Source organism: Apodemus sylvaticus, chromosome 22 (genome assembly GCF_947179515.1).
Source record: "Apodemus sylvaticus chromosome 22, mApoSyl1.1, whole genome shotgun sequence".
Classification (NCBI taxonomy): domain Eukaryota; kingdom Metazoa; phylum Chordata; class Mammalia; order Rodentia; family Muridae; genus Apodemus; species Apodemus sylvaticus.
The window spans coordinates 26,180,144-26,192,263 of record NC_067493.1 but is presented as its reverse complement, the minus strand read 5'-3'; the positions used below and the strand labels follow the sequence as shown (position 1 = coordinate 26,192,263).

The 12,120-nt window shown below is 54.6% G+C and overlaps 1 protein-coding gene across 1 annotated transcript; it reads right to left on the bottom strand.

Annotated features, from left to right (window-relative positions):
* Window positions 1-784: 784 nt before the first annotated feature.
* Grifin (galectin-related inter-fiber protein) lies at window positions 785-2,555 on the bottom strand. Its single transcript, XM_052167615.1, has 5 exons — window positions 2,494-2,555; window positions 2,168-2,293; window positions 1,929-2,088; window positions 1,070-1,236; window positions 785-962 (listed from the first exon to the last, which is right to left on the bottom strand). The coding sequence occupies exons 1-5, from the start codon at window positions 2,553-2,555 to the stop codon at window positions 785-787; spliced, it is 693 nt and encodes a 230-aa protein (XP_052023575.1).
* Between the last annotated feature and the right edge of the window lie 9,565 nt (window positions 2,556-12,120).

Here is a 12,120-nt window from a genome sequence, read left to right as displayed (position 1 = left end):
TGAGAAATCCTTTCTCAAAGCAGTAAGTCAGACAGTGTTAGAGGAAGCCGTAGGCCGGGTTCCGGTGCGTGCACCTGCGCTCATAGGAAACTATCAGCGAGCCTCTGTGGCAGCCGTGCCTGACCCAGGGAGCACCTGGGCAGTGCTCGGAAGGCTCTTCCGAGGCAGGAGGCTGAAGGCTGAGTCCAGTTCCTGTCAGTGGTCCTCAGGGTCCTCCCTCCCTCTCTCCCACTGCCCTGTGCCTGTACACACACACACACACACACACGCACGCACGCACGCACGTACACACATGCACACACGCATGCACGCACACAGAAGACTACAGGGACAGAAGCACGTCTCCCTTCCAGGTGGGACCGGAGGAAATGGGAGGGACTCCGATGGGAAGCAGGGGGAGGAGGAAGTTTCCAGGAAGCCTCGGGGCTTCTGAAAAGATGTCTTAGACGGAGCCAGACAGAGCCCTGTGTCAAAAGGGACTGAAGACTCCACCAGTCTCCTGTCCACCATGTTCCACTCCACGATAGGGTCATGTGTGTGATAGAGAGCGAGTGCCCTTTGAATACAACCTCAGACTCCAGCCAGGGTCTTGGGGGCCAGGGGAGGGACTGGGCAGTGCCTGGGGCATTGGTCTCAGGAAGCCCATTGCCCGGGCAGGTACATCTGTGGCAATCACGGCCCCACAGATTGTCCCCACCTCCACAGCAGCCAGGACTGTAACCTGCTCATGTTTTATTGAAGGTAAAGTTAGGGGTTCACACAAAGCCTCAACTTCCCAGCAGCTCTAGTGCGTAGTGCGTGGCTCCAGGTGGCAGGGGATACAGAAGGGCCAAGGCTGACTCTTGTAGGCCGTGTGGTCGGTCTGCTCAGTAGCCCCCATCCCTGCAAGAATCCAAGGTTCCGGTTTTAGCTCTGCTGGCTCTGACCAGATGTGGACAACTGGGGGTGAGGGTGGGAAACAGCTGTGCGAGGCCAGAAGAGGGGGACAACATACGATGGTTACCCAGGGAGCGGGTGGGTAGGAATCCCGAGTAAAGGGTGTGGGAGGACACGGCGGGGGGCGCGTTACCCCCAGCTCAGGCTCCGCTTGGCCAGCTCCACCTGGGCCAGCCGATGGTCACTGAGCACTCGCACTCTGGTGATGGTGGCCAGCGGTCGGTGCCGATGTGGGAACTGGAGCACTTTTTGTTCCTGGGCGTAAATGTGGAAGTGTTCTGCGTCTGCACTCACCTCCATCTGAGGGGAAGGGAAAGTAGGGGTGTCGCTGGGCCCCAACCTGAGAGGCCATCCTCGCTGTCAGCAATCTCTCCAGGCTCCACCCACCTAGCATCTACTTGCAGTTCTGTCTGCCAAGTCTGAGCCAGGACTATTCAGCTGGGCCTCTCTGTCTCTGTCTCTGTCTCTATCTCTGTCTCTCTTCTCTCTCTCTTCTCCATGTGTTCCCGGCCAGTCTCCTCCTCTCTCCTCTCTCTTTCTGCCCTTCCTTGCCCCCTTTCTCTGCCTCCACCTCCTTTCCGAGTCATCTTCCTTTCCCCACAATAAACCTCGTTGTATTCAAGGAGGTAGAGGTGATTCTTTCGCATGATGGTGATTCTTCAGGGGAACATATTGGCCAGGCCGGCCAAGGTGCTCCCTCCTGCCGCAGTAAGCCGCTGTGTCTTATAAAACATAGCACTGGCTACTTGGCAAAGCACAGTATGGACCACCTGACCCTGAGTTCCCAGCTGGGGATCTCTCTTCTCTCCGAGAGAGGGTGGTTGGTAGCCAGAGAGACAAGCACCTGTGAACATACTCAGAAACCGAGGAAAAGGAGGCCACTGAGGCCCAGCAGGGTGAACCAACCCACGGGCATATCCTCCATAGTCCCCTTCTTCACAGGCCCGGAGTGCCCCACCCCTACCTAGTCCTCCTCCCACAGGCCCCATCACCTCAAAGGGCTCCCCCAGGGTCAGCGGGAACACGCTGGACACCTCCTCCTGCCCCCATCGCCCTCCTTGGAAGGCATTGCCCACCACTGTGGCGCTGGAGAATCGAGGTTTAACATGGAAGGCGATGTCTCCCGCGTCTGTTAGGAAGTTGATCTCAAACCTGTGGGCAGGGGGTGTGTGGTCAGGGTCCGGCGAGGCTGGAGGGTCCTTACCCTGGCCCCAGGGAGGGAGACTCTTACTTGTCTTCTCCGGCATCTGCATGTCCCTGTACAGTCAGGCTCCAGCCAGGGGCCAGGCCCCCTGCACAGAAGGCTTCAAACTGAAGACAAAACCCAGGGGACAGAGACCCAGAGGGCTGTAACCTCCTACCTCCCCTCCAAGCGCTCTATTTATTCAGGGACACCGGCCCCCACCCACCCGAGGCCCCCACCTCCGTGTTGCTCTGGATGCAGTGCTCCAACTTTACCCCCACAGCCTCTCTGCTTGGGGGGTGGGGTCTGAAGAGAAGCTATACATGGTCCCCGGCTCTACAGTGAGGAGTAGGTGGCCCGCCGGATGCCCCCACCCTTCCTTCTCCAGCATCTGCGAGCTCCCTGGGCTGCCGATCTTACCCACCTGCAATGCCATTGTCCTCAGTCACTGGGGACGGTGAGGCAGCTGGAGATATAGCAGAGCCCGCTGGGCGGGGCACAGGAGCCCCACCTCTGGGGTCCTTGTTTGGGTCACATGGATCTCTGTGTCCCATTTTCCCTCTCCCCTCAGGCTACCCCTGCTAGAGAGGGGGCTCGGCGCGCGCGCGCGCGCACACACACACACACACACACACACACACACACACACACACACACACATGGCTTAGTGGCAGAACTCTTGTCCCGGCTTCATCCTCAGGAGATACACTGGTCCTCTTAATGTACTTCGACAGGTCTGTCTGGCTCTGCCACCACGACTCTTCAGGGTCTTGCCCACATCTGGAGACACGTCTCCCATCTTTGTAGGAAGGGTATAACCAGGGTTCCCCCAAACTCCCATACTCCAGAGCCTCAATCTGACCCACCTGTCTCAACGAGTGATGAAGGCATGCCCTTCTGTGGAACCCTGGCTGGCCTTAGGGTCTCTGTCTGACCATCCACCCACTGTCCACCATACTGGGTAATGTGTCCCTGTTGCAGTCCCCCCACCCCGGAGCTGCCCCACTGCAGCGGCTCAGTGGCCTCGAGGGGATGAATGGGGATTAGGCCTGACTCTCTCAGCACATTCCAGTGTCCAGTCTACAGACAGGGAGGGCCTTTCCCACACCCCCACGCCTCTCCTGGCCAGCTGCCTCTGAGGCCGAGCCAATGAGAAGGGTCCACTGGGGCTCTCGAGGCCACCTCAAGGATGGAGGAGAGAAGCCCAAGTCTGTGGGGGCGGCTATGGGGCCTCTGGGACTCTTCGAAGGGGGAAGCTGGGTCACAGTGTAGGCAGGCTGGGGGCTCAGAGCCTTGGGGCTAAAGGCTATGGATGAGCGTGTAACAGACTTGTGTCACCTTTTCTCCTCTTCCGGCCCTGGCAGGGCGGAGCCTCAGCCAACCCCTGCACGCATGCGCACGCACGGACACAGCCTGGCCGGGAGTGGTGGGTATGGGTACCGAGGTCAAGCAGGACACAGAGATGGTTCGTTAGCAGGGCAGGGTTGTCTGTGCCTGCAGAGGGCAGCCCGGGGCCACAGAGGTTCCGTGGGGTGAGCCGGCCGGATCTGCCTGGCTGGCTGCTCGGGGTGCAGAGGCTGTAGCCCCCACACACTCACCTGCCCAGAGGGACATGGCGACAGTCCCTTTGGGGAACTAGTGCCATCAGGAAAGTGCCTCTTCGCAGGGCAGTGGTGGTGCATGCCTGTAATCCCAGCACTCTGGGAGGCAGAGGCAGGAGGATTTCTGAGTTCGAGGCCAGCCTGGTCTACAGAGTGAGTTCCAGGACAGCCAGGGCTACACAGAGAAACCCTGTCTCGAAAAAGCCAACAAAACAAAACACCAACAACAACAAAACCTCTCTAGATGTGCAATCCAGTGCTGGTTGGTGCCAGAGTTCACCGTTGGGGGTCACCAGGAGTGCAGAACAGGTACCTTGAGCCAGTAGCCTTCTGTGCTTCTTTTTTGTTGTTGTTGTTGTTTTTGTGGGTTTTTTTTTTTTTTTTTTTTGGATTTGTTTTTTTCGAGACAGGGTTTCTCTGTGTAGCCCTGGCTGTCCTGGAGCTCACTCTGTAGACCAGAAATCCGCCTGCCTCTGCCTCCCAGAGTGCTGGGATTACAGGCGTGCGCCACCACCGCCCGGCCCTTTTGTGCTTCTTAACCTCACATTGGGGTTGCTAATGTTGACCTCTGCCCCCTGCGCCTGTCTCTTTGGTGGGAGAAGGTGTGGGTGGGCAGGGGAATTGGGTTAGCCCGCTCCACCTCCATCTTTCCAAGGATGAAAGGAACATTGATCGGTGTGGGCACACCTGCCTGGAGGCCACAGCTTGGAACTGGGGGGCCTGGGGATGGCGGGGGAGCCCCAGACCTGTTGAGACATGAGGCCCAGGTTTGCTGCCTGTGACAACGAGGTCGAAGATGCCTGCTTCCAAGGGTCTTATTCCTCTGTGAGCCTCAGCCACCCCCTTCTGGCTGTGAGGTCTGTGTTGGAGGAAAGTTGGCAGCTGCCCACAGCCAGCCCCAGTCTCTACAGCTCTGGGAAACCTCGGAACCCCAGGCTGTTCTGACAGAGATTGTATGTGCTCCCACAACTGAGCTTTGTCCCACAGTGTCACACAGACCCATGCTTGCGTCCCTCTGAGTGGCTGGGACTTGTGTCTGGTAGGGCTGGAGCCGGAGGCTGTGACAGTTCCCAGGGACCCAAGCAGGTTTCAGCTCAGGGGACAGAATGGGCCAAGGAGAGACCCAAGAGGCACCTTGGCCCCAACACCAATGTCAGGGAGCCCAGATCCTTCCCTGGCTGCCTCTGCCTTGGCTTGGCTAGTCTTGTGAGACCGGATGGTGTAGTGGGCAGGGCTCCTCTGTGCTTGCTGTCCAGTGGGGTCAGTTGCCAGGTGAGGTGGTTCAGGGCCGAGAATACCAGACCTGCCATTTAGGCAGCACCCGCAGCTCCTACCTCCACCCACCTCCACCCACCTCCACCCACCTCCACCCGGATGTGCGGTTTGGCCTGGAGCTGTTTTCTTTGAAGGTTCTGAAGCAGGAGGACGGGAGGGGGTGGGGGTGTAGGCGGCCGTCTTGGCCAGACCCTGGCCAGTGCCTAGCACCAACTCTCCTTTTCCTCTTCTACTCTTCCACAGCTCCTCCACTTTTCTCCTTCCTCTTTCCCTTTCCTTTAGCTTTTCCTCCCCCCACATCCTTTTGTCTCATCCATTTTCCCCCTGTTCGTTTGTTTTTAAGAATGTCCCTACATAGCCCAGGCTTGCCTCTGACTTTCAATACTCTTATCCCAGCCTCCTCAGTGCCGGGATTGTAGACCAGGCTTGCTCTCTGTCAGATTACCTGCGGGGCGGTTTGCATGCATCTCCGAAGCTGACAGACTGTGGGATTGGCCCCAAGATCCATAATTCTGGAAAAGGATGTAGGAGCACAAACACACAGCTAAGGTTTGAAGCCAGCAGGATGCGTGAGTCCCCACCCTAAACATATCCCTTGGAAGCATGGGATGAGGTGTATCTGGATTGGCTTCCAGGAAGAGGAGGCACTGCGGGTGGGTGTTGTAGAATGACCAAGAATTAGGTGATGGGCAGGTCCAACAACAATCTGGGTGTGGCGGCACGGAACTCTAATCCCAGCCCTGAGGCAGGAGGATTGAAAGTTGGAGACTCCCGGTCAGGATGAAGGGAAATCATCTTTTCTTGGCCACATCTGTCAGTTTTTGGGCCAAACTTCTCAGTCAGCATTTGCCAGAGACCCATTAACTTTGCAGTTATCAAAGAGTGTTCCTATCTGTTCACAAACTTGCTGGACAAGAACCTTCCCTTTCATGGATGGAGGAAGAGGCCATTGCGAACAGCCTCCAGGGGGCAGTAAGGAGCCGAGTCAAAGAAAATGCCCAGCTACCCAAGCCAGTTAGTTATGGCACACTGTAAGAGAGAACAGTGCTGGAGGCCAGGATGGAGAAGGGATTCCCTCCCAGTCATCCACATTGATCCAGTGCCAACAGGGAACAAGCCAAGGAGAAGCCATCTTTGAGGTCTGGCAGGCACACAGAGAGTTGTCTGGGACAGAAACACAATCCGAGGAGGCCACTGAGGCAGACAGGGTTAGGGCCAGCTGTGCAGGCGAGAGCGTGCCTGCCCACTAACATCTGACCTTGAGGGAGTCAGATATTTTCTCCAGATGCATGCTGGGCTCCAGGGACACTGCCGGTGCGCCAGCGCTATAAACAGACCTGGGGACTGGATTGGAGGAAGGAAGAGCTGTAACTACAATTAGACAATAAAGTGTCTGGAGGGATCCCTTTCATGCTGTGCTAAAGCTGTAAGTGTGGGGATTCTGTGGCCCCAAACCAGGGAGGGGCAGAAGGGACACGGCTCACCACACACAGGAGTATTATTTTAAAGATGTGTGTGTGCGTGTGTGTGTGTGTGTATGTGTGTGTGTGCATGCTTAGGTAGACCAGAAGAGGATTCAGGTATCCTTCTGTCTCTTCCTGCCTTATCCTTTGAGACAGGATCTCTAACTGAGCCTGGAGCTAAGATGCTAACCCCAGGCCCCAGTGACATTCCTGTCTCTGCCCCGCCCCCAGCTCCTGAGTGACAGGTGGGTACAGCCAAGCCCTGCTTTTTTTTTTTCCTTAAATGTAAGAGAGATTGAAATGTTTGAGTGGCACATGCGCACTACCTCACTCAGCCTTGCAAGGGCATTTATAGAGCACCAGCTGCACTCCTGCATGGATAGACACTGGGAAGGCAGTGTTCATGTAAGTTTGTATTGTAGACGGAGAGATGGACAGAGCACACCCACTAAGCATCTGGAATCTTCCATGGAGATATGAGTGTATAACACAGACTAGATTCCCAAATCAGGACAAAAGGCATATTGATAATCCCTTCCTTTCTTCCTTCGGAGACAGAGTCTTACTGAAGCCCAGGCTGCCCTCAAACTCACTATGTAGCCAAGGATACCCTTGCTCTCCTGATCCCACCTCCTCCACCTCCAGAGTGTGAGATTAGAGGTGTGCATCACTGCGCTTGGTTTGTGGGCTGCTGGAGATGGCACCCAGGGCTTCATGCATGCTAGGCAAGGGTCTATCCTGTGCTACATAGCCAGTCCTCCTCCCTTTTTTGAGACATGATTAGTCTCATTCTTTAGTCCAAGGTAGCCTTGAACTCTCCGAGATCCTGGTGCCTCAGCCTCCCAAGTGCTGAGACGACCATCTCGTATTGCTACACCTATTTTTTATTATGTAGGACCTGAGAATCAGAAGTTCAAGGCCAGCCTTGGCTATAGGAAACATTGTCTAAAAATAAATTTAAATTTAAAAAAAGTGTTACATGTTTTCTTTCAAATATGGAAACCTCAAAAAACATAAAGCCCAAAAAGTATAAAGACAGGGTGTGGGGGGCAGCATTAGGAATGGTGGGAGCTGGGGAGGGGACAGGAAGTGGGTAGGAAAGGGAGGGTAGTTGAGATCAGCCCACGACACAGGCATGAACAGCATTGTCCCAGTAACACCCGCTGATTTCTGTACTTGCTCTCTGCTGGTAATTATCCCTGTAATGATTTTCATATTGATTCCCTGTTTAAATGATAGGTTTTGACACACTGAGTCAGACGAAGCATATAATTAAGTTTTACCCTGTGCATGTAGAAAATGTCAGGGGTGGGGGGTGGGGGGTGGGGATAGAGCGGTGGAGATTGGCTCAGCAGTTTAAAGCACTGACTCCTCTTCCAGAGGACCCCGGTGCAATTCCCAGCACCCACCGTGGCAGCCCACAAACCATCTATGACTGCAGCTCCCGGGGATCTGACGCCTTCTTCTGGTCTCTGCAGGGACCAGCCATGCATGCGGTGCATAGGCAAAACACTTATGTGCACTCAAAATAAAACTAAAAAAAAAAAAAATGTAAGTGTGTGTGTGTGCCCACATGTGTGGTGTGTGCATGTGTGTGTGCCCACGTGTGTGGTGTGTGCATGTGTGCCCACATGTGTGATATGTGCATGTGTGCCCACGTGTGTGGTGTGTGCATGTGTGTGTGCCCACGTGTGTGGTGTGTGCATGTGTGCATGCCCATATACATATGGAGGTCTGAGATTGCCAATATCAGGTGTCTTTCTTTGTCATTCTGCCTTACTGGTGCTTTTGCTTGATTTCCTCTTGTTTTGGAGGCAGGGTCTCTTATGGAACTTGGCGCTCCATGAACCTGTCAGTACCCACCCCCATACTCTGGGGTGATAAGTGTGCCTCACTGAGATTTTACATGATCGCTAGGGAATCGAACCCAGGTCCACAGGCTTGCAAAGCAAGCATGTCACCCACAGAGCTGCCTCCCCAGCATCCCACCAATCTTCCCCCCTCCTCCCCCGAGATAGGGTTTCTCTGTGTAGCCCTGGCTGTCCTGGAACTCACTCTGTAGACCAGGCTGGCCTTGAACTCAGAAATCCGCCTGCCTCTGTCTCCCAAGTGCCGTGATTAAAGGTGTGCACCACCACTGCCTGGTTTCCCACCAGTGTTTATTAATATTATTTTCGAGACAGGGTTTTTCCGTGTAGCCCTGGCTGTCCTGGAACTCACTCTGAGACTGGACTGGCCTCGAACTCAGTGATCCACCTACCTCTGTCTTCAAGTGTTGGGATTAAAGGTGTGCGCCACCACAGCCCAGCTCTTTTTGTTTGATTTAAACATAGGTAATAGAAAATTTTCTGTGGCAGTTGCGATGGTTCACATCTGTAGTCTCAGCAGGCAGGAGACAGAGGCAGGAGGGACTGTGAGTTCGACAGCTCCCTGGGGAACAGTTATATTTTGTCAGAAAAGAGGGAGGGTTGGGGCTGTGGCTCGGTTGGTAGACGGCTTGCCCAGCGTGCACGAAACTGCATAAACTGGACAGGATTGGTAGTCTCCCCTATTCCTGCACCAGGAAGGTAGAAGAAGGAAATTAGAAATACAAAGTCGGGCTGGAGAGATGGCTCAGTGGTTGGGAGCCCTGACTACTTCTGAAGATCCTGAGTTCAAATCCCAGCAACCACATGGTGGCTCACAACCATCCGTAATGAGATCTGATGCTTTTTCTGGCGTGTCTGAAGACAGCTACAGTGAGCTTATACATAACAATAAATAAATCTTTAAAAAAAGAAAAAGAAAAAGAAATTCAAGGTCATCCTTGGCTACCTAGCAAGGCTAGGCTAGCCTAAGGTGCGTAAGATCCCGTCTCAAAAAAATAAAATATAACAAAGATAAAAAGAGAGTGAGGTTTTATATTGTACCTGTGGTTGGGAATGAGCCCTTCCCGAGAATCCTTAGAGACAGGCTGTGGCCATTGCCTGAGCCTCTGTCACCAGGAAGTCTGCGGTGTCCCTGAACCACACTCCCATCAGCCTCGACCGACCGACCGACCGACCGGCAGCGATGACTGGCCTCCAATGTGCTCCATCCCAGCCAAGGCGCTTGGGAAAGACCCAGGGGAGCCACCAGCTCCTAAAATAACCTCACACCAGTTCCAGGACATCTGCGGGATGGGGAGGAGCGGTGAGCCCCACGGGACACTGAAGAGGCGGGTAAGGCTGGAACCGGGGACAGGAGGGCCCACCAGAGACAAAGAGAAAGCAGCAGATAGAAAAAGTAGACATGGCAGGGTGTGATGTCCGGAGCCTGCCATCCCAGCTCTATGGGAGGCTGAAGTGGGAGGATCATGAGTTCAATACCAGCCTGGGCAACTTATGGTGAGTCTCGACATAAAGAGAAAACAGAAGGCCGAGGATGAAGCTCTGTGCCTGAGCCCCCAGGATCAATCTTAGGAATGGGGTAGGGGAGGGTAGAAGGCGGGGTGGGGGAGGGGTGGGGGCATAGAAGAAAAGCAGTGTTAACAAAGATAGGTAGACTTGAAGAAGCAAAGTCAGGCAAGAATAAAAGAGAACAGAAGAGGAGAGACCAGGAAGGAAGCACAACCCTCAGGCTGGGCAGCCCCAGCCCCTCTCTTTTCTCAAAGGGGAAACTGAGGCCCAGATAGACTAGAGAAGTTGCCAGAAGAACTCCAACCTCGTGCCCTTCACACTTGTCCGCCACTTCCCCAGCTGGCTGCAGGCTCTGACCCACTGTCCCACCCCTGCCTCAGCAGATCCCCAGGGGGTTGAGAAATGTGCTCTTAGTAGCCAGCACTGGAGAAAGCTTGTGGAATTTTCCCCAGCTCGAGGGGGCCAGAGGCCAGTGGAGAGCTGAGACTGGCTTGTGATTAACAAGGCAGGATGGGGTAGAAACTGAGGCATAGGAGAATCTGGGGCCGAGTGTCATGGGCATATAGGAAGCAGGAAATGAAGGTGCTTCTTATTGAGAGAAGGTCTGGTGTAGCCAAGGCTAGCCCGGAACTCACCATGCGTAGCTGAGGATTACCTTGAGCTTCTGATCTTTCTGTCTCTACATCCCAAGTGCTGGGATCGTAAACACTGGCCACCATACCCTGTTTGCAAGGGTCTGGGCTGGAACTCGGAGCTTCCTGCATGCCAGGCAAGTATTCCACCAACTGACCCACGTCCCCGGCAAATGAGGGATGCTCTTTTGAGGAAAAGGATTTTTGTTAGGTGATCCTAATTTAGGCCCATGACTGAGTCATCATTCAGTCATTCAACAAACATTCATGAAACACACCTTTTGGATTGCAACTTGGAGGGAGGGTTCACAGGGGACAAGAAGGGCCAGGAGGTGATAGGCTGTGACAGAAGTTTTTAGTGAGCAAAACGTTACACACGATCATGTGGTGGGGGTAGAACTGAGAGGCCACAGCTGATGGGTGGTCTGCAGACTTCATGGGTGGTGTCCCGGCAGGGTCCACAGGGTCTTCTGAACCTCCTCATGAGGGAATCAGTTATTTCTTTCAGAGTGGAGGGCAATATGACGTGTTCTTGGCTGGTGCTTCCCACACACCAACACCCTGTGTCTGTGGCAGTAGGCATGTTGCATTGTGACTGACTCTCAGTATAGGAACTAGGAGCACAGGGCCCTGGGGGGGGGGGCTCAGTGGGTAGAGTAGCTTAGCGTGCACCAGGGCCCAAGGTCAACCCCCAACACCACACAACCCAAGTGTGGTGGTTCATGCTTAAAACCCCAGTATATGGGAGGTGGGGGTGATCTTTCTTGAGACCAGCCTGGGCTACACGAGGGGACGGTGGTAGCCGGGCAGGGGTGGCACATTCGTTTAATCCCAGCGCTTGGGAGGCAGAGTCTGGTGAGTCTTTGTGAGTTCAAGGCCAGCCTGGTCCACAGAGTGAGTTCCTAGACAGCTAGGGTTACACAGAGAAACTGTGTCTTGCAAAAACAAAAATAAAAGAAGGAGGAGGAGGAGGATGGGATGGGATGGGGAAGAAGTAGTCAGCTCATGCCTGTAATTCCAGCCCTTGGGAGAAATAATTAAAAGGAACCAGAGTAAGAAGGAGTCGGGCGAAGCAGGTGGTAGGGAAGAGGAGAGGGGCTGGGACCGTGGCTCAGTTAGCACAGTGCTTGTCTGGCATGCACTAGGCCTTGGTTCACTCCTCAGAACCACCTACATGAGACCCTACGAAAAGAAGGCAGGCAGGCTGGAGAGACGGCTCAGTGGTTCTGAGTTCTTGTTGCTCATGCAAAGGACCTAAGTTCTGTTCCCAGCACACACACACACACACACACACACACACACACACCGTCGGGTGGGTAACTCCAGCTGCAGGGCCCTCTCCTGGCTTCCACAGGCGCCTGCATGTACGTATATGCACATATACACAGAGAGAAAGAAAAGAAGGGAAAGAGTAAAGGAGGGAGAAGGGAGGGAGGGAGGAGGGAGAAGAGAGGGAGGGAGGAGGGAGAAGAGAGGGAAGGAGGAGGGAGAAGAGAGGGAGGGAGGAGGGAGAAGAGAGGGAGGGAGGAGGGAGAAGGGAGGGAGGAGGGAGGAGGGAGGAGAAAGAAGGGAGGGAGAGAGGAGGGAGAAGGGAGGGAGGAGGGAGGAGGGAGGGAGGAGGGAGAAGGGAGAGAGGGAGGAGGGAGGGAGGAG

Bases quoted from the DNA above. Each gene is read 5' to 3' on its own strand.
- Grifin (XM_052167615.1), bottom strand. From the start codon at position 2,555: ATGGCATTGCAGGTGGGTAAGATCGGCAGCCCAGGGAGCTCGCAGATG. The intron at 2,089-2,167 runs GTAAGAGTCTCC...CCCTGCCCACAG, and splicing joins GCAGATGCCGGAGAAGACAA to GTTTGAGATCAACTTCCTAA. The intron at 963-1,069 runs GTAACGCGCCCC...GGCCTCGCACAG, and splicing joins AAGCGGAGCCTGAGCTGGGG to CTGTTTCCCACCCTCACCCC.